We start from the raw sequence: 22,470 nt of genomic DNA, 5'->3' as shown, positions 1-22,470 counted from the left end.
GATGAGCAAAGGGAAGCTTCAAAGGCATGCCGCCAGTTGGAGTTTCCCCAGGCCACTGCAACCCCCCACTCTGGCAGGAAGCTTGGCCGTAAACCCCATACAAGGACAGGGGATGTGCCAGCCTGCCCACCCCACCCCTCAGGTGGGGGAGGCGAGGTGAAGCACATCTCCGGGCTCTCGCCATCTTGAAGATGGGAGGCCCTACCCTATCAGGATTAGGCTACTGCCCTCCTCCCACAGGAGAGAGGCAGGATAGGGGGTGTACCCACCCCAGGACAAGGACCCATTGGTCCCTGGCCTTCACCTACCTGTAACGCCCCTAAATCTAGTATTTAGGGGCCCCCTGAACCTTCCTTCCCCAGATTCCAGATAGAAACCTACAAGAAGAGCAAGAAGAAAAAAGACCTGCCCTGCAGCTGCTAAAAAGAGGAAGACACCAACTGCTTTGGCCCCAGCCCTACCGGCCTGTCGACCCTCGAACCTGCTCCTGCTCCAGCGCGGCATCTCTTGTGGCCAGCAACCTCAAAAAAACCCCGGAGGACCTGGCTACCTTTGACCTCTGATTCCCTGGGACTCCCATGAGTAGAGGCTCTACTCGAGAAACCTATTCCTAACTCCTGGCAGCAGCCCGGAACCGCGGACCCAACACACTCTGCACCAGCCAAGCCTGGCCAGTGCCGGAGTGGACAAAGACCCTGAGGACGACCCCACGGCGACTGTGACCCCGAGTCCGGCACCCAAGGACCCCCCTCGACATCCTGGACGAAGCCTGCAGCCTCAGAACCGAGTGCCACCCCAGCCGCGATCAACCAGAGGGTAAGATTCCCGACGTCAAAAGGCACCCCTGCACCCGGCGCCCTGCGGCCCCCTGTGCCCAATCCCGGGGTACCCACCTAACCTACAACTACCCAACTTACCCCTCGAAGTGGTGGTGGCACCGGAAACATCCTCGTCCCCGAGCCTGCAGCCTTTTTCCAAACCGGAACATTCCCATTGACTTCCATTGAGCGCCCGAGGGCTCAAAAGCACCCTGCACCCAGCCGCCCGAGTGGCCCTGGCAGTGCACTCTCTACACTAACTTACTTCCCCACTTGCCCTGAGTAAGTGACCAGAAGCCCAGCTCCCACAGACGCGTGGCTTGCCAGACAGCAGCCACCAACCAAGGCCCCCCTATCCCTCATAGGATAACATTGGGCCTAACTCACTCTGCACCCGGCCGTCCTGAAACCGCTGAGGGTGAACCAACTGTACCTACCTGACACTGGGGGACCCCTGAGTCTATGCCCGGAATTTCAACTCTGCCAGTCGAGTACTTACCCTTAAACCGCTAACTTCATTTTCCTCATAGGGTAACATTGACTGGCTTTTTCTTGAAAAATCTTCTAAGTGTGAACTTTTCAAAACTGCAAATATTCACTAAAAATCAGCCAAGTGACAAAAACGAATTTACTCACCTGCTCTTAGGTGAGCTCCCAGTGCTGGATCTTGGTGCCCAGCCCTGACTCTGAAAAGTGTTCACAACTATACTTACTTCTAACTCATTTTTCTCCCATAGGAAACCATTGTCTGCTTTTCTGTGAAATTTCTTCTAAGTGTCTACTTTTGCAAATTTGAAATATTCTTTTAAAATCGTACCATTTCTGCAAACGAAATTACTTACCTGCTTTTGATAAGGACCCCAGTCCTGGGTCTAGGCACCCAGTCCTGGATTACTAAAGTAACGATAAAGTACTCTACCTGCAATTTGAATTTCTTGCCATAGAGATCCATTGAATGTTTTCTGTGAAATATTTTCTAAGTGCTAACTTTTGAAATAGCTAAATATTATTTAAAAATCATTACAGTTATTAAGTCGACTTTCATCACTTGATTCTGAATACTGACCCCAGGCTGGTTCTAGGATCCAGACCTGGAATTCCAAAAGTAATCTAAAAAGTAATTTATCACAAATAACCTGAATTTACCATTGAGCTCAATGCATTGTATGTTTAGGAAATAGGATTGTTTATTGCAACCAACTGTGACTGTTTACACAAATTTATTGCTTGAAACAAAAGTATTTATATTCAACCTCTCATTCTGAGAAAGTATATTTTTACCCCCTTTGTGGTTCTAAAAATAAAACAAGCATATATTTTATATATACAAATCATTGGCCTAGAGTTCAGTTATTGAGTGTGTGAAACCATTTGCTGACTGAGTGTGTACAATAAATGCTTTACACTGTCCTCTGGTACTGCCTTACTGCTCGACCAAGCTACCACTTTTTGAGAGTAAGGTCATACCTAACTTTGACCTCTATCAGCCTCTGGGGGACTGTGGACTCTGTACACCCTGTACCTATTAGGGAACAGTATATACAGAGCCACTTTCTCACATTGGTGGCAGCGGTGGGATACAAACTTGCATTTGTTGGACTACTTGGTTACCATCTGATCACACGACAGAACTCTTAAAAATTGCCTTTAGAATTCTGATTGGTTTTTCCAAAATTAATAAAAGTCTTGCTAGGGCCTTGCTTAAGTCCCATTAGAATTTTAGAAAAATAAAAGTCACTATAGTCAGGGTAGAGGGTTAGAACTGTCAGGTTAGAATGTCTCAAACAAACCCAGCTATTAGTGATAATAATAACAAGGACCTGGTGGAGGAGCTCGACCTCACACCTTACTTACACTTGTCTTTCAAGGAATTGAGGTCCTTATGTAAACTCAAAAATTTACAAATGGGTCAGCATCCAACCAAACAAGGGCTCCAGGAGCTCCTGGCTGAGTATGCTAAAGACCACCCATCTGAACATGGTGATGGCCAGTCAGATGAGGAAAGGGAAACAGGGGAGGAGGACAGCAACCTCCCCATACTATTCCCTAGGGAGGAGATGGCACCCATACCCTCCAACTCAAGACATAGCATCTGGGCACCTAGAGACCACACAGGTGGCTCTGGTCCCAGAGACAACACTGGGGGTCCCCCCAGTGAAGAGGACAGCCTTATGAGGCTGGCCAAAAGAATAGATCTAGAGTCCAGGCTCCTGGCTCTAGAAAAGGAAAGGAGAGAGATGGGTTTAGCACCCATCAATGGTGGCAGCAATAATAAAAACAAGGATAGGGAGGAAACTTCTGACCTTAAAATCCCCAAAGGGATTGTCCCTAAATTTGAGGAAGGTGATGATATCACCAAATGGTTCACAGCCTTTGAGAGGGCTTGTGATATCAGGAAAGTAAAGAAACCTCTCTGGGGGGCACTCCTGTGGGAACTGTTCTCTGGTAACTGCAGGGACAGGCTTCTGACTCTCTCTGGGCCAGAAGCAGGATCCTATGACCTCATGAAGAAAGCTCTGATTGAGGGATTTGGATTCACCACTGAGGAGTATAGAATTAGATTCAGGGGGGCTCACAAAACCCAGACCCAGTCCTGGATTGATTTTGTAGATTTCTCAGTGAAGACACTGGATGGTTGGTTAGCTGGACATGGTGTGCAGGATTTTACTGGATTGTACAATTTATTCATGAAGGAACATATTTTGAGTAACTGCACAAATGAAAAGTTGCATCAGCATTTGGTAGACCTAGGTCTAAAATCCCCCCAAGAATTGGGAAAAAGAGCAGACCACTGGGTCAAGACTAGGGTGACTAGGACGTTCACTGGGAGGGACCAGAACCAAGGGGTCCCAAAACCTCCCCAGAAGAAAGAGAGTGAACCCCTTGTGGATAAAAGAAAAGAGTCCCAGGTAGCCCCCCAAAAACCTGACCAGGAGGGTGGGCCCAAAGACACCTCACAAACTAAACCAGGGTACCAAGGTAAGAATTGGGATCCCAACAGAATATGGTGTTTCAACTGTCAGAAGGCTGGACACCACACCCAGGACTCTAGCTGTCCTAAAAATAAGGTTCCTAGTACAGCTCCAGGGGTGACTAGTGTAGCCCCGGGGGTTGCCAGTGTAGCTTGGGAGGGAGGGTCCTCAGATGAGGAAGTCCTCCTAGCTTTCAACTGGGGAATGGGCCCAAGAAGCAAGCTGGAGATCCCAGAAGGAAGTAGACACTTCCACCACCTACTGGTGAATGGAATCCCAGCCACTGCCCTGAGAGATACCTGTGCCAGTCACACTGTGGTACATGACAGGTTGGTATTCCCACACCAATATGTCTCAGGGGAAACAAGAAGGGTAAGAACTGTCCCAGGGGGAGTCACTGTTAGGCCTGTGGCTATCGTGCCCCTAGCCACAGCTGGGTCCCTTAGATGGAGGAAAGTGATAGTCAGTAAAAACCTGCCCCTTGATTGTCTCTTGGGGAATGATCACTTAGATGTGGAACTGAGCCAAAGAGAGGTGCTGGCCCAATGCCAGGCCTCGCCCAAAGAACCTGTGGGGGCTCAACCTGCAGTCAGTGCAGCTGAGTCCCAAAAGAGTGAGAAGAAACAGGGTAGGAAAGGTGGGCAACTGTTAGCCACAGTTCCAGAGAGCCAGGGAGACTCTATCCCAGTAAGGGAAAACTCCCACAATGGCACTGGTAAAGCCCCCCCTAGCCAACAGCAAGACCTGACTAGTCAGGCAACTGTCCAGCCTGAATTAGTGGCTCCTCAGGTGGCAGAACAAGGGGTAGAGGAGGGGTGTTCCCTACCAAGGGTAGGGACCCCCTATCCTCAAACAGACCAACAGCCAGGACCCAAAGAGAACTATAAAATAGCCCCCTCACTTGCCAGTCAGGAGCTAAAGGTATGGTACTGGGCACTGACAGCTGTCAGCAGCCTCTGCTGGGTGTTAGCCTTCATGGCAGCCCTATCCTTGGCATGGTGGCCTAACCCCCTGCCAAATAGCAAGTCAGGCCCCCTGACCTTATTGGTCATGGTGGGGTTGCTCAAGCTGTGGGTAGCCTCTGTGGGTAAGCTGGGCCTAGCCCTGGCTAGGTTAGAAACTACCGAGGTATACACCTCTAAACCCAAAATAGAAAGATGGGACCAGGACAGTAAAAGACAAGGAGAGGAGCCTTGGGAGTTAGGTCCTGAAACTAATAAGACAGGCCAGCTCCCCAAAGGGACTGACCTAGGCAGAAGGATGTAAGGCAGAGTAGGCCCTGCAACTTTCAAACCACTTCCCCAACTCTTCCTCGCCTGAAAGACTAGGTAGACTCTCCCAGCTTTGGCAGAAGTCTCCTGGCCTTTGGGCTGGGGGGGGCTTGTGTGAGAAAGTGGGTTTCTGTTGCAGTAACCCCCCCTTTTTTTGCCTAATAGCTGATGCACTTTCCCTTGTTGTGCCCTGGGCTCCTGCCAATCAGGTGCCCAGGGCCTATGTTCCTTCCTTAAAACACACAAACTCCCAATTGGCAAACCCTGGCCACATGTCAGCCCCTGGTAAATGGTACCCTAGGTACCCAGGGCCTTGTGACCAGGGAAGGCCTCTAAGGGCTGCAGCACTCATTGTGCCACCCTCAGAGGCCCTGTACCCTTACACACACACACTGCCTTTGCAGGCTGAGTGTCTGGGTGCAGGACAAAACAAAGAGTCGACATGGCACACATCTCTGTGTGCCATGCCCATTACCTATACTGCCAAGGCATATGTCAGCCACCCCTCTGGCTGGGTGCCTTATGCCTATGGTGTGGGCACAGGAGCAGGAGCCCTGTGCCCCTACAGTACCCAGGTCCATTTCTGGGCACTGTAAGTACAGTGCTGCCTTTTACAAGTACATGGTGCTGAGAGCTCGTCAAACACGAACTCCACAGCACCATAAGGGCAACACTGAAGACTGGGAAGTTTGGTATCAAACTTCTCAGCACATTAAACCCACACTGATGCCAGTGTGGGATTTAATGTACTAAGCACCCCAGAGGGCATCTTAGAGATGCCCCCTTACAGCTAACCTACAATCCACGTCTGCTCTGAGGCTGCCCAGGCTGCCACACAGCAGACACGTTGCTGGACCCCTGGGTGGGAGAGCCCCTGCTCTCCCGGGCCTGCAACAATGCACATCCTGGGTGAGGTGAGAAATCTCCTCCCCCAGGATGAGCAAAGGGAAGCTTCAAAGGCATGCCGCCAGTTGGAGTTTCCCCAGGCCACTGCAACCCCCCACTCTGGCAGGAAGCTTGGCCGGAAACCCCATACAAGGACAGGGGATGTGCCAGCCTGCCCACCCCACCCCTCAGGTGGGGGAGGCGAGGTGAAGCACATCTCCGGGCTCTCGCCATCTTGAAGATGGGAGGCCCTACCCTATCAGGATTAGGCTACTGCCCTCCTCCCACAGGAGAGAGGCAGGATAGGGGGTGTACCCACCCCAGGACAAGGACCCATTGGTCCCTGGCCTTCACCTACCTGTAACGCCCCTAAATCTAGTATTTAGGGGCCCCCTGAACCTTCCTTCCCCAGATTCCAGATAGAAACCTACAAGAAGAGCAAGAAGAAAAAAGACCTGCCCTGCAGCTGCTAAAAAGAGGAAGACACCAACTGCTTTGGCCCCAGCCCTACCGGCCTGTCGACCCTCGAACCTGCTCCTGCTCCAGCGCGGCATCTCTTGTGGCCAGCAACCTCAAAAAAACCCCGGAGGACCTGGCTACCTTTGACCTCTGATTCCCTGGGACTCCCATGAGTAGAGGCTCTACTCGAGAAACCTATTCCTAACTCCTGGCAGCAGCCCGGAACCGCGGACCCAACACACTCTGCACCAGCCAAGCCTGGCCAGTGCCGGAGTGGACAAAGACCCTGAGGACGACCCCACGGCGACTGTGACCCCGAGTCCGGCACCCAAGGACCCCCCTCGACATCCTGGACGAAGCCTGCAGCCTCAGAACCGAGTGCCACCCCAGCCGCGATCAACCAGAGGGTAAGATTCCCGACGTCAAAAGGCACCCCTGCACCCGGCGCCCTGCGGCCCCCTGTGCCCAATCCCGGGGTACCCACCTAACCTACAACTACCCAACTTACCCCTCGAAGTGGTGGTGGCACCGGAAACATCCTCGTCCCCGAGCCTACAGCCTTTTTCCAAACCGGAACATTCCCATTGACTTCCATTGAGCGCCCGAGGGCTCAAAAGCACCCTGCACCCAGCCGCCCGAGTGGCCCTGGCAGTGCACTCTCTACACTAACTTACTTCCCCACTTGCCCTGAGTAAGTGACCAGGAGCCCAGCTCCCACAGACGCGTGGCTTGCCAGACAGCAGCCACCAACCAAGGCCCCCCTATCCCTCATAGGATAACATTGGGCCTAACTCACTCTGCACCCGGCCGTCCTGAAACCGCTGAGGGTGAACCAACTGTACCTACCTGACACTGGGGGACCCCTGAGTCTATGCCCGGAATTTCAACTCTGCCAGTCGAGTACTTACCCTTAAACCGCTAACTTCATTTTCCTCATAGGGTAACATTGACTGGCTTTTTCTTGAAAAATCTTCTAAGTGTGAACTTTTCAAAACTGCAAATATTCACTAAAAATCAGCCAAGTGACAAAAACGAATTTACTCACCTGCTCTTAGGTGAGCTCCCAGTGCTGGATCTTGGTGCCCAGCCCTGACTCTGAAAAGTGTTCACAACTATACTTACTTCTAACTCATTTTTCTCCCATAGGAAACCATTGTCTGCTTTTCTGTGAAATTTCTTCTAAGTGTCTACTTTTGCAAATTTGAAATATTCTTTTAAAATCGTACCATTTCTGCAAACGAAATTACTTACCTGCTTTTGATAAGGACCCCAGTCCTGGGTCTAGGCACCCAGTCCTGGATTACTAAAGTAACGATAAAGTACTCTACCTGCAATTTGAATTTCTTGCCATAGAGATCCATTGAATGTTTTCTGTGAAATATTTTCTAAGTGCTAACTTTTGAAATAGCTAAATATTATTTAAAAATCATTACAGTTATTAAGTCGACTTTCATCACTTGATTCTGAATACTGACCCCAGGCTGGTTCTAGGATCCAGACCTGGAATTCCAAAAGTAATCTAAAAAGTAATTTATCACAAATAACCTGAATTTACCATTGAGCTCAATGCATTGTATGTTTAGGAAATAGGATTGTTTATTGCAACCAACTGTGACTGTTTACACAAATTTATTGCTTGAAACAAAAGTATTTATATTCAACCTCTCATTCTGAGAAAGTATATTTTTACCCCCTTTGTGGTTCTAAAAATAAAACAAGCATATATTTTATATATACAAATCATTGGCCTAGAGTTCAGCTATTGAGTGTGTGAAACCATTTGCTGACTGAGTGTGTACAATAAATGCTTTACACTGTCCTCTGGTACTGCCTTACTGCTCGACCAAGCTACCACTTTTTGAGAGTAAGGTCATACCTAACTTTGACCTCTATCAGCCTCTGGGGGACTGTGGACTCTGTACACCCTGTACCTATTAGGGAACAGTATATACAGAGCCACTTTCTCACACTAATGACTTCTAATATAGAGACTGGAGTAATTATCGCATTTCTGATGTTACTGGAATTGATTATTCTTCTTCTTAGTCTGAGTCGGACTCCTGCGTAGAATCTCATTTGTATTAGTGTTCATTTATTTTCTTCACCTTGTATTGAGGTGTTTGTACGTGCAGTTATTCTTGGTTGTAATAAATTCCTAAAAATTTAGATTTGGAGTCAGTGGTCCTTTCAGAGAATAAATGCAATTATTATGTGTTAAAATTTGATTTCCTCCCCTCTACACTATCTAGCAGATAAAAAGATCCTGGCGATCTGAGAGGATTCTTGGTGATGGTAAGGTAGATAAGAATCCGGCATCATCACATTCATGAATATCTCTTAAAATCTCCCAGACTAACTATTGTTACAATCTAAGAAGGTCCGGACTCCTTGAAAATGTGCTCATTATCCTCAAATAACGCTGTCCGAGCGATCCCCGAACCAGCCTGAGCCTTCTAGTTCTTTTACAAGATGGCAAGTGCTTTCTGAAGTTCAACTGTTTGTCCACAATCAACTTTTCAGAAGAATGGTAACAGAACTCATTTCCGAATTATCAACACTACTGTTAATTTATTTTGCCAAAAAGAACAAATTAAGTTAACAGGCTTACTATGAATGAGCTCCCGAAAATGCCCAAACGCGCTGCATCCGAAAACATAGTTTCAGCGAAAAAGACCCGGTTGCTCTGCCTTTGCAGCATGGCTTAACCCCTTCAGTGCCCCGCCCTTTCCCCCTCCTGTGCCGGGCATTGTATTAGCGGGCGGGGTCCATGACGAGATAGTCTCGTCATGGGCACAGCGCAACCGCACTCCATGACGAGACTATCTCGTCATGGGCATAGAAGAGGTTAAGCGGCAAAAATCTCCCTGGACGGTTTCACCTGGTACATTTAGAGAGCCTGCGCCAGGCTTATTTTACTAGAACTAGGCTATAAAAGATTGGAAGGACGGACAACGACGGATGCCTGTGAGGGTGGGCTCAACAAGGATCAGTAACAACACTTTTTGGGAGCTCTCACAGGTACAACAGTTTTGGAAGGAAGTGATACGTTAGATTTCAAGGGTCTTGGAAATTGACTTTGATATATCACACAAGGCGGCTTCAAGGAGTCTGAAAAGATCAAACATTACCCAGATACACTTTTGTTCTGTAACATGGCACTAATGGCAGCAAACCTGAATATTGGCAAATTGGGAGGTTAGTAAACAGCCTCCATCAGTTGATCAGTGGGTAAAAAACATGGATTGGTATATGCTGGCCGAGGAATCTGTCTACCGGGAGACGGAATACCCCAAAAAGTTCTCAAGTTGTAGGGTCCCTGGCAAGAATCCAGAGAGATGGGAGGAGAAAGCCCTCATCATAAAGTGAGAAAAAGCATAACAGAACAAACTAAAGTCAGGCCAGGGTCGTTCAGAATAATTTTGAAGAAAAGAGAAATTATCAGATCCAGAGATGTGTTCTGGAGGGCAACAGACAGGGTTGAATATCTGATTCCCCAATTTTCTACATATATACTACATTTGAAACACTGTGTTCTAGTGGTTCTACATCTTAAGAATGTCATGAAGTTTGCATTAGTTATCAAAAAAAATTAATAATGTAAAAAATGTTTTCTTCAGACAAACACATATGATACATTTGCAACACCACCAAAAGAACAATACAGTAAGGAAACAAAACACTTAATGTGTCCAGCAGCTAGGAAATTCACACAGTTCAATGGTGAGAAAAAGGTGGCAGCTTGTCCCAGTCAAACATTTACCTTTGGGTTTAGAAACGTTTATGCTTGTTTGAAAAATTCAGTGGGGCATGGGTGGAGCCTGCAGCTGAGATGGGCTCCACAAGGATAATACCTATGTTGATCAATCAAACTGTAGCCTTGCATTTCTCCCAGGAATGAATATTGTGGAACAGGGGGCTAAGATGAAAATGCCACGGTAGAGTCTTTTTTGGATAGTACAGGCACACGGCCCCAGTCCGACATAGATAACATTTTATCAAAACTTCCAACTTCACAAACCAAACTTTAACTTATTTTTCTATACTTCAGAACTATCTAATCCTTCTGCAAATGTTCCTCAGACATCAATCCACTAGTTCAAGTTTTAGGAAGGCTCCTCATTTATTTGTAAAAAGTATGTTCACCCTTGAAGCATGTTGCCACTGAATAACAAATGTTTATTTTAACAATAGTTTATGTACCTCGGAAGGCCGAAAGGCTGAATAAATCTGCTTGGATTAAAACAAGTGCCCATGAGATCTGATAGTGACTTCTAGAAGCATATACCGTACACCTTAGATTTATCCCTAGGAGTCAGAATGGATCCGGGAAATTTTATGATAACAGTACTCCTACTACCAGTAGGTGGCGTCATTCAGCTCACGTAGTGTTGTTTGCGCCAGAAGTGATGTTTGTGGTGCTTATATAAGCACCACCCAGGCACAATGGCACCAGTTCTTTTCTTTCCGGGCCAGTCAGCCAAGACCCGGGAAGAGCTACCCCTTAGTCATTTTTTGACTAGGTTCTTCCTTGACATTTTGTCGACTCCTTTTGAGGTTATACTACTGGTGTGGCAGGGATGTCATCGAGGAAGGCTGGCTTCAAGCCATATAGCGTTGCACCTTGTTTGTCTTTGGTTCCTCGAGCAGGAACACGACCCGAAGGCCTGTCCCGACTGCCGTGCTATGCACACGAAGGCCTTGAGGGAGTGATCCCTCAAGCTCCTAGTGGCTCGACGTAGGGATGATCAAGGTCCTGGTCGAGAGGAAGGTCCCAAGAGCTGTTGTGGTGCCACAAGGTCATCGCCTCAGTCCAAGTCATCGAACCACTCGGGTAAGTTCCAACAAAAAAATAATAAGTAGTAGTAGTGGAAGCGTGCTTCGACTTTTCCTTGTCGTTGGCTGACGGGATGACGAACTGTCATTACCCGAGGCCTGGCTCCGTTGGTAAGCCAGAGCCTGGGTCGGCTTCGCGCCTCCCCGAGTTTCCAGGAGCCGGGGCGACCCCCACCCAGCTATGAACATTTCTTGATACTATGCACCTCATATTTGGGTGGCCAGTTACTGTCAACGCGCCTTCAGGCTCCGTAGGTTCGGAAGGGGCCTGTTTTGAATCCATGCCAGCAGCTCCGGTCTCAGCCCCAGTCAGCCTCAAGGATGCACAAATGAATCTGGACTGGCACCGGTCATACCATCCCGACCTTCCCCGATGCCAGTCCAGAGGCCAAAGCTACCAGGGGCGCCGGCATTGCCATTCCCATCCTCAACTCTGACATGGCGCCGGAGGGGCATCATCTGACGCGGACTCCAGTAGTGAATGGTGCCATGTCAGCCAGTCCGGAGCCTGAGCCAAAGATGGGACTCGGGGAGGAATAGGAGGGGGTCACTAGATCTAGAAAAATACCAGCATTATGAAGACCCTATGCACTGGTGTGAGCATATGGGTGAAGCCAGCGGACCGGACACCTCTTCAGATGCTGGTATGTTTTCCTCCCCTACCATGGCTATGGAGGAGGGAGCTTCATTTGAAATAGTGGTGCGGAGGGTTGCGGAGTTCCTGGACCTTAGTTTGCCCTTGGTGGCAGTCAAGACTAGTGTCTTGACAGAAGTGTTTCAGTCGGTATTGTTCCCGACACGAAGCACTTACTGATATCCTGCTTGGGGCTTGGTCCAAGCCCAGCACAGGGGCTCCTGTGAACAGGACTATTTCCCTCCGCCACAGCCCGCTCCCGGGAACCCAAACTTCATTACCCAAAACCCCTCCCTGTAGAGCTTGGTGGTCTAAGCCTGTACCTCACAAGTAAATCCTGGTGCATTTCCTACAGAATCTTCGGACCGGGGAATCCAAAAGGCTGGACTTTTTCGGCAGGAAGATGTTTTCTTCTGCCAGCTTGGAACTGGGGTTGGTGAACACAGCATGTCTTTTGGGCAGCTACTCCCACGCTCTGTGGGATACGGTTGTGCAGATGATGCCACCAGTTCCGAAGGAGGACCTGGCTGTGCTCAACCAGGATGTTGCCAATGGGAGAGACATAGCTATGTTCACCATCTGCTGTGGACCAGACACCTCTGACTCACTAGGCAGAGCGGTTTTGTCGACAGTGGCTCTGAGACGCCATGCATAATTGAGGACTACAGGCTTTTCTGGGAATGTCCAGTTATCACTCATGGACATGCCCTTTGATGGGCTCCCATCTCTTCGGAGGCACGGCTGATTCAGTGCTGAAGCACTTCTAGGACAGCAGGGTGCTTCAGCCAGGTCCTTGGGCCCTCATCACCCTCAATTCACCTTTCGTGGAAAAGGAAGGGGTTTACAGCCGCGCCCTTACTCGTTCAGCCACCACGCATGAAAGCTTACCAGCCTCTGCATGGCTTAAGGAGCAGCTCCTACCGGCCCAGTGGGTCGGGTGGCCAGCGGTCGGGTCAGTCAAACAACCCCCCTTCAGCCGCAGCCTCCAAGCCCTCCTAGTCTACCCGCTTACCATCATGGGCATCCAGTGGGCGGCAGGATTCGCCATAATCTTTGTCACTGGCAGTCCACAACATTGGACAGGTGGGTTTTGCAGATTTCCTGAAGGAGCTACTCCATTCCTTCGAGACTCCCCCCCCTCCCCCCCACCCCCCCCCACCCCCCCCAATGCTACCTACTTACGATAGGCTGATGGAGGACCAACTATCTCTTCAACGCCAAGAAATGCATGCTCATTTGGCCTAACGAGCCACAGAGAGGGTGCAGAGGCCAGAAATAGGTTTTGGTTGCTATTACCACTACTTTCCGGTGCCCGAGAAGGACAGAGGCCTTTGTCCTACCTTAGACCTGCACTCTCTCAACTTCTTTCTCAAGAAGGAGAAGTTCAAATTGCTCACTCCTGTTCAGGTCCTGTTTGGCCTGGACCCAGGAGACTGGATGGTAGCATTGGACTTGCAGGATGCATATTTCCATATTCCCGTCCTGCCTACCCACAGACGTTACCTTCTGTTCACGGTGAGCCACATGCACTTTCAGTCACTGTGCTCCCTTAAGGCTTCTACAGCGCCCCTTGTGTGTTCACCAAGGTGATGGCAGTGGTTCCAGCTCATCTGCGCAGATCAGAGGTGCCAGTGTTTCTCTATCTCAAAGACAGGCTGTCAAAGGCGGGCTCGCCCCAGGTTGGTGTCTCCCACCTCAGACTACAGCAGGCCTCCTGCATTCGGGGGGTTCATATTTGACTCCCTATCAGACGCTCTCTTTCATCGGAGCTGTTCTGGATACAGTGAAGTTTTGGGCCTATTCTCCTGAACAGCAAGAACAGGCTATTCAGGTTATGATACCGATGTTTCAGCCTCTGTTCTTGATTTCGGTGAGAATGACTCTGAGGTTGCTGGGCCTCATGGCCTTCTGTATCCTGCTGGTGACACATGCCCATTGGCATATGCATGCTCTGCAGTGGGACCTGAAGTTCCAGTGGGTGCAGCACCAGGGGATTCTCTCTGACATGGTCCAGACCTCTGAGGGAACTGTGAAGGATCTGCAGTGGTGGTTAACAAACCACGATTGGGTCAGAGGCAGACTCCTCTCCCTTCCCCAACCAGATCTCACAGTAGTGACAGATGTGCACACCTGGGATAGGGGGGCCATCTGGAACAGTTAGAGATGAGAGGACTCTGGTCTCTGGTGGAACCCGAACTCCACATCAACCTGTTGGAGCTCTGAGCAATTCGATTGGCATTGAAAGCCTTTCTGCCCCCATCCAGGGAAGGCCAGTGCAGGAGTTCACGGAGAACACCACCGCTATGTGGTACTGCAACAAACAAATCAGTTTGGAGTTGTGGACCCTTTGTCAAGAGGCCCTGCGTTTCTGGACATGGCTGGAACAGCAGGGCATATCCCTGGTGGCTCAACATCTGGCGGGTTCTCTGAACCCAGAGAGGAAAAACTCAGCCGAAGATGCCCAGCAGATCACAGATCGCATCTCCATTTGGAGGTGGTGCAAGGCCTCTTTTAGCAGGGGGGAGAGCCTTGGTTAGATCTGTTCGCCAATAATGAGAACGCGCAATGTCAGCAGTTCTGCATGCTGGGGTTTCCAAGGCAGCTCTCACTCGCATTTTGTCTCGAGTGGAGCTCAGCCCTCCTGTATGCTTTTCCGCCCATATCACTCCTGTCCAGAATTCTCAAGAAGTTCAGGAATGACCAGGGCCAAGTCATCCTTGTGGTGGCGGATTAGGCACAGAGCATCTGGTATCCGGGGCTGTTGAGCATGGCCATTGGTCCTCGGATCAGGCAGCCCCTTTTGGAGAATCTTCTGTTGCAGCAGCAGGGAAGAGTTCTCCACCCCAACCTGTCAACCCTCTGCCTTCCTGCACAGAGATGGAGAAGCGACAGTTGACAGCTTTTGACATTCTGCCTAAAGTCTGTAATGTTTTTCTGGCAGCCAGGCGTCCCCTCCACCAAGACAGTGAATGCCTGCCGTCGGGCGAAATTTGTGGGACATGTGTAGCGAAACAAGTTGGCCTTCTTTCTGCTCCCCTATCTCAGATTCTTCTGTTTGTTCTTGCCCTTGCCCAGCAGGGCTCTGCTCTGGGCACTGTTAATGGACATCTTTCTGCAATATCTACTTTTCTGCTGTTGCCTGACCAGCCTTCCCTTTTCCAATCCCCTACTACACACAGGTTTTTTAAAGGTTTGCAATATATGTTTCCTCCTTCTCCCTTTGTTATGCCTCAGTGGAAACTTAATCTGGTCCTCACATTCCTGTTTTGTGCTCTGCTTGAGCCCTTACACAATTGTCCTCCTAGGATTCTTACCACAAAGATGGCCTTCCTCGTTGCAATGAAATTTGCCCGGAGAGTCAGTGAGCTTCAGGCCTGGTCATCCAAGCCTCCTTCCCACACACAAAAGATAAGGGGTGGGAGGAGACAGAGTCCCACTTCGACCTCCAGTAGCAACGTTACACACACAAAAGAAGAGGGACTATGTGTTGCAGATCGCTGTGATCAAAACTGCCCTCACACACAGTAAACTGTGTCATGCCTCATCATAGGGCTGCTAACACACCTCTGCGCAAGCCAACGCTGGAGGTGGAGCAATAGGGAGGGGGAAGACAACACAACACAAAAAAATGATACAGACAAAATGGTATCACAAGTGAACATAGGTGCAGAGATAGTAGTTTAAAAGTGGACACGGGAAATCCTCAATCCCCCTTTAATCATGGATTCCCTGTCCAGAGTAAAAAGGTAAATTGAGAGACCAGTGGATGGTGGTATGGGAGGCTATATTGAGTCACCTACCCCTCCAATCTGCAAAAAAAAAGTCGACATGTTTCAGCCAGCAAGAAATAATACCATGCCTTTCATCAGGACTCGCATAGGAAAGATCCCATGGGTACTAACCCAACCTTCTTGATCCAAGGGGAGAGGGTAGGTACCCTTCACAATGAATGTTCCCAACAAATATTTTGGGATGATCTCCACACCAGACCCAGAATGACTCCCATTAGACCACATCTGACCACAGAGACTGAAGGTGTATGGACACTTCCACCAGTCACGGGACACACGAGATGTGGGGGATGAGATGTCTGCCACCTCACTGCCAACACTAAGACAGTGGACATTGGACTCGACCATCCATGGGAGCAACGTAGGCATACCAATTGCAATTCCACCAATGTTGTGTACATGCTGAAATGCCCGTGTAACCTTTTCTATATTGGTATGACACAGTTTACTGTGTGTGAGGGCAGTTTTAAAACTCCTGGGTATTTTCCCTTACCTTTGATCACAGCGATCTTGAACACATAGTCCTTCATCTTTTTGTGTATCAAAGCCTCCTTACCTGAACATCTACCCAGACAAACTGGTGCTTCGTACGAGAGCGTCCTTTCTTCCAAAAGTGGTCACTCCATTTTACGCAGGCCAAACCATCATCACTCTGCCTACTTTTTACGCTCCACCTCATGCCTCCAAGAAGAGGGGCGACTTCACCGTCTGGACCCAAAAAGAGTATTGTCATTCTACCGTGATTGCACATGAGTTATGGGTGGATGGCCAATTCTTTGTGGGGTATGTCACGAGTGAAAAAAGGTCGAGCCATGCAGAAGCGGACCATCTTCCGATGGATCGTGCTCTGTATAAAGATCTTCTACACTTGGCTACGAAACAACCCTCGGAGGGTTTACATGCTCATTCCACCAGTGCTATAGCCGTCACCACTGTGTTAGCACACAGAGTTCTGGTCCTTGCCTCTGTCAGGCGGCTACGTGGGCTTCCTTGCACACATTTACTGAACACTACTGCCTGGAGATTCAGGTCCGTAGGGATGGGCATTTTGCCTGGTCGGTCCTGCAGGACTTCCTCTTGTGAAATTGGTCCGCAGACCCGCCTCTGAGGAGGTATTGCTTGGGTATTTAGTCTAACGTAAGGAATCTGTGGGTAGAAGTCTCTATCAGATGAACAAGTTACTAACCTTCAGTAACGCCTTGTGTGGTAGAGACTATCTAGAAAATATTCCTCACTGACCCACCCATCAATCCTGCTCTGCTAACAGATTTCTAGGGACAGGGTTTGCCCCTTTCAGGGCCCTAAGTTTTCCACACTAGTGGTCTGATAACGTCATGGCTATAGGTTTCTCTCGAGGAAAGTTGCGAAAACGAACTGACAATAGTGAGTCTAGGTGGCGCTTATGTACACAACACAAATATCTCTTCAATTGCAGACGACGCCAACAACGACACACGGACCCGAACTGCGGCACCTGCTGGCAAGCAGGGATACTGTTAATGGAAATTTTCCAGGTCAAGTCAGACGCTTGGGAATAATTCTAAGGTAAGAAATCTGCAGCTAGAGTCTCTACCAAATAAGGGGTTGCCGAAGGTAAGTAACTTGTTTGTCAAACACTGACCCATGGAGTGGACACATTAGTCCACTGAGCCAGCACAAGACCGGTTTTAGAACATTTCTCAGCAGCAGCAGTTCTTTTTATTTACAGGACCTTCTGCACTCTTCTGGCACTGAGGAAACATTTCAAAGGAGTGCAAAGGAGCAATATCCAATTGTAACTAGTCCACTCATTTTCTTTCAGGCAGGCCATAGATTATTTCTGTTCCACGTTATTCTTCACATTCCTGTCACAGAAGAAACTTTCTATAGAGATAAGCAGGCTTGGTACATTGAAACCTAAGCACCTGTAGGGTGGAAGCAAAAAGCCATCATAACTAGCTCATGGACCAGCGTTCTGGTCTCAGAGATTCAAGTCAGAGCTGGTGATAAATCTCTCCGAAAGTGCTGGAAAAAGGAAAATGGTAATCTTTCAACTGGAATGCACTCACTTCTGTTCTAGTCAGCTCTCTGCTGCGAGTGTGAGGAAAGAAAGACCGTCCACATTAAAAAATAAAACAAGCTAATTATTGCTGATGACTGCCTATCCCTGCAAGAGCTCCTCTTTCATGGATATGCTTCTAGGGCAAAAAAAACCCTGTAAAGTCACATTCAAGACAGAATTACAAAATTGTTCCCACGCTGCTCATCTCGGTCTTTTCCTATACCACTTGCCAGATAGGTTTGGGCACTCCCAACTAAGGCACAACAAAAATCTCCACCTCCAAGTCCCCATCTGATCTTGCCCACCTACTGGTTTTGGCTCCTAAAATCAGAGGTTGGTCCTCCAGATCAAATGGAACGTTTACTGCAAGTTATATTAGCAGGCAGGTGTGACTCGAAATCTCTTGGGACTATTTCCCCTACCCCCACAAGACTCTTATGAAGGCTTTCTTCCTTTTGTTGTGCCTTCTGGTGACTGTTGCGATTGTTTGTAAACGCAAGAAGGCGAGACAGGAATGCTAAAGACAGTAGTCGAGCTTCAAGCACACTGCATTGATATAATAATGATTATTATTATTACTACACTAGCTTGTTTTTACACAGTACTTGCAAATGCAGTTTGACGTTGCCATTAACCCCCAACTCAAATTTTATTAACCCGAGATTGACAATCCAATGACTCTGAAGAACATCAACTTTGGTACCAACAGGGCTCAGGATTACTTTAACAGGAATTATATTTTGAACTATGCTTCAAAGTAGAGAATGCATACATTAGATATGGAAAGTCAGAAGATGCATTATCATGACAGGTTTCCTACAATGTTGAAGAATATACATGTCACCGGCGGCACTGCAGGACGGGTAGGTTTCCCGTTACGTGAGGAAGGACCTCTACCTCACTCCGCGGCACGGCTGACGGAGTCCATCTTCGGTTCGGGGAGGGCTTTGGACAGGACCTACGTATAATAACGTGTCCCAAGACATTAATTGTCAAACGCACCTGGCTAAAGGTTATACATGGGAATATAGGGTGTCTCTCACTGATTCCCTATTCTCAGTTTTTTATATGGTCCTGATGAAGCGCTCTGGGATCCACTAGGGACCACTTCACAGCGCGAAACATGTCGACCCTTTTCTAAAACACTCTAGATACACACTACACGGGTTGAGAGAAGCGGGACTCTATTTAGTTTTGTTTCCCCTCTCTAAGTGGCACTACGGTGCATCTCCTTCCCCGTGAATTTTTTACTCTGAACCAGGGGACCTCTGATTAAACTAATTAGGCCCTCTTGGCTCATTTTAACTTGCACTCACTATCACTCCCCAACCCACATACCCTCACACAAATGCGGCAACTCCTGTAAAGATCTCCGCCAGAGAGCCCCTAAACAGGGCCCTTGAGGGACTGCAGCGCCACCCCCACGAGGAGCAATTTTGCCCAATGATGATGCTATACACTCGCAAGGGTGTGTGAGGGCACCACGTACCATACATAGGAGCACTTTCTCTCCTCACTGCATACTCACTTATCCTATGGAGACAATCCTTATAATTTACAGCTTATCTGCTTGCTGTATTTCCCTTTGTTTGAAGGAACTGATACCATCCATTGTGATCATGTACTACTTTTAGGAGCATTGGTTCAGGACCTCTTTCTAATTAGCTCCTTGTCCCCCCTCTGTTCTTGTATTTGAATATAAATGGGTGCCAGGTTGGGTGGAAACAATATTATTTCACTTAAAGAAAACTAATTCTCACCGACCATGATGAGTGATTTAGTTTTTTTTAATAAAATTAGAAATTGTGACCTACTATTTATAAACATCAATAGGGAGCTTACTCAAACAGCAAGCAAGCAGAAGCATTTTCTTGCATGCTAGGTTCCACGGTGGATTTATAGCTAATGTTCCTCTTACACAAACAATGGGAACATTGGGACCTCTTGCCTGTTGCTGGAGACCTGGAACTCTGTTATTGTGGTGCCAGAGAGCAACAGGCCTTGGATAAGGAAAGCCTGGTAGCTGTAGTGCTCTGCCCTTATACTTCAGTAATGGGGGTCTTTTTGGGAAGCCTAGAACCTGGTCATAAAGTACAAGGGCAAGATCCATAAAGGACCTAGATGTTATCACTAAGAGCACTGGCCCTAAGATAAGTACTGGGCAAAAAGTGGTCATCTGGAACAATGCAAAAATCTGAGTGCAAGATAATATCTCAACTGATCGGGCCGTATTTCACATTATCATTGTTTGCGCCGGGCCCCCCTTTAAAGATGCACCCATCGCAAACAATGACAATGCAGCGTATTGTGATGTAAATGCTGCCCCCAGGGGAGCCGCAAACTAGCCCTGCCCCCAGGGCAGCGCATTCATGTGAAAACACTGAGCAGCCGCTCCGTGTTTTCACAATGCAGGCGGCAACCGGCCTGACTTTTAAAGGGGATTAGAAATGCTCTTGCAAAGGGATGTCTGGGTGGTCCATAGGACCCCCTTTCTCCCCCTCCAGAAGACTGCCATCAGGGGGCGCACTGACAGTATGACACCTTTTAGATGGCGCATTGTCAGTGCATCTCCTGAGAGCTTCCTTGCCTCTGCGCCTGCATCTGTAATATGGCGCAGGCACAGAGGCGTAGGAATTCCCTCATTTGCATAGGGCATGCCCCTATGCAAAGCGCTATCGGTATTACTAAAGGGGACGCGCAAGCGTCTGACCCCCCTTCAGTAATACCAAAGTGCCCTGGTAAGACGCAAAGCGGGTGCAAACGCCCGTTGCACCCCCAGGGCACTTACGGTAATACGGCCCCAGATTGCCCTCAGAGTTGATATGAGAAAATCTCCTCAGACTACGGTAGCGTATGTCCAGAGCATTTTTATCTCTGCAAAGGCATAAAAAAACTTAGGTATGAAGCTGTGGAACAATCTTTAGACTTTGAAAATGACCGACATCACTTGGATACGCTGGCACTTTGAGAATAATACATTTGCTGAATTAACCCAGAAGTGTAAATGTAGTGATATGTCAGCAAAATATCTAGCTTGTACCTCCAGAGGCACTCCTGAATTCCCTTTGTTAGCTCCCTTTTCTTTCCATCTTTTATAACTATTTAAGTAAGAAAATAATTTGGAAGGTTGAATTATACAGAAAATCAAACTTGGATACAATTATCAATAGGGATTCATGTCTAAAGACATACATGGCTAGATCAGCTTTCAGTTCTAAATGTAAGCAGCACTATTTACTTCAAAGCGTGCACCAACACAGATCTCAACTCAAGGTCAATGAGGAAGGACATTTTTTCATAAATGATAAAGCAACGTCACTGAAAGCGATGCAGGGCATTTCACTTTATTTTAAGAAGAAACATTACACGGCGGTGTTGCTGAATCCTCTTCAAAGACTGCTTCAGTCCAGAGAAGCTAGGAATAAATGTTATTTAAAAACAAGATTTAAGATGACGTACCTTCACATTGTGTATACTCATGATGTTTCCGCAGTCGTCCATGTATTGCTTTAGGTCTTTGTCCTGTCAGAACAAAATGCAACTATTTTGTGAAATGCTGAATAACTTTAGGCATGAGTTCAACCACAGAGCTCCCGAGAACGCCACCACACAAACAGTAGGCACAGTTGCAAGCATAAGCTGTTTTATTCATTTATTTTATACATTATCACAACATGCTGCCGAATGTTGCAATTTAGCACACATGCATCATCATCTGCTGCTGTAAAACGTGAATGCCAATGCAAATTAAAACCTGAATAAAATAGAGACAGACTATCCAGCCAGGATTTACATACAGGAGCTAACATCTATCACCTATATCTATCATCTATAACTATTTTTTGTGGATGTTAAAAACATAGTATTAGATAAAAGTTAAAGTTTGTAGATTTATATAGTGCTGCTCATTACCCATGAGGGTATCCAGGCGCTGTCCTTGGGCACGGGGAGATTCGGTAATTTGTCATGGCACCTTTGGGTAGGTGTTAGAGAATACGGACAATGGATGGTGGGCAGGCGAGCACACAGCCAAAGGAGGGTGGGATGGCGGTCGCACAGATGGACAATGGAGGGTGGGCGGGGAGCCCATGGACAACACGGGTGGGCGAGCGAGCACAAGGACAAATGAGATTGGGCAGGCCAGGAGGAACAGGGATAACAGAGAGTGGGTGGAGAAGCACAGATCATGCGAGGCGGGAGGGCGGTCGGCTAAGCACAGGGACAATGGAGGACAGATTGGTGTGGAAGCAGATGGACAATGGGGGGCGGGTGGGCGGTAAGGGAAGCACACAGACAATGTAGTGTGGGCCTTGCAAGGATGGGGAAGCATATGTAAAGGTGAGCATGCAGGGATGGGGAAATACATGGACAATGGAAGGTGGTTAGGCAGGGATGGCGAAGCAAACAGAGAGGTGAGGAGGAAGGGATGGGGTTGGGGGAAGCAAGAATGACTGCAGAAGGTGGGTGGGCGTATAGGAAACAAGATGGCAACTGAGAGAGGAAGGGCGAGGAGAGAAATATGCAGGTGAGAAAGAGGAACACAAAGCACAAAAGGGACAAAGCCAGAAAACACATACATTATTGTAGGCTGCTTAAGCTAAAAGAAAAAACAAGTAATGAGCCTATGCTTTAGGGGAGGGACAAACACCAGAAGAGAAAGGGAAGTCCATGGAAGCTGACAAAAAAAGGCAAACAAATAAGGGGGACAATAGAGCCAGCCAATGGTTAGCAATGGGTGGGTCCACTACAAGCTAACAATATATGTC

At 48.2% G+C, this 22,470-nt stretch overlaps 1 protein-coding gene across 3 annotated transcripts in view; it reads right to left on the bottom strand.

The window, feature by feature from the left end:
* CDK17 (cyclin dependent kinase 17) overlaps positions 1 to 22,470 on the bottom strand; it is a 497,468-nt gene that overhangs the window by 90,770 nt on the left and 384,228 nt on the right. For all 3 annotated transcript variants that reach the window (XM_085653837.1, XM_085653835.1, XM_085653836.1), the window contains one exon: positions 21,164 to 21,226. In XM_085653837.1, the coding sequence (XP_085509963.1) occupies positions 21,164 to 21,226 (63 nt within the window). The remainder of the gene's footprint in view (positions 1 to 21,163; positions 21,227 to 22,470) is intronic.

The sequence above is a fragment of the Triturus cristatus genome, chromosome 4_1 (genome assembly GCF_964204655.1).
Source record: "Triturus cristatus chromosome 4_1, aTriCri1.1, whole genome shotgun sequence".
Lineage (NCBI taxonomy): Eukaryota > Metazoa > Chordata > Amphibia > Caudata > Salamandridae > Triturus > Triturus cristatus.
The sequence above is the reverse complement of the archived record's forward strand: the minus strand, read 5'-3'. Positions and strand labels throughout refer to the sequence as shown.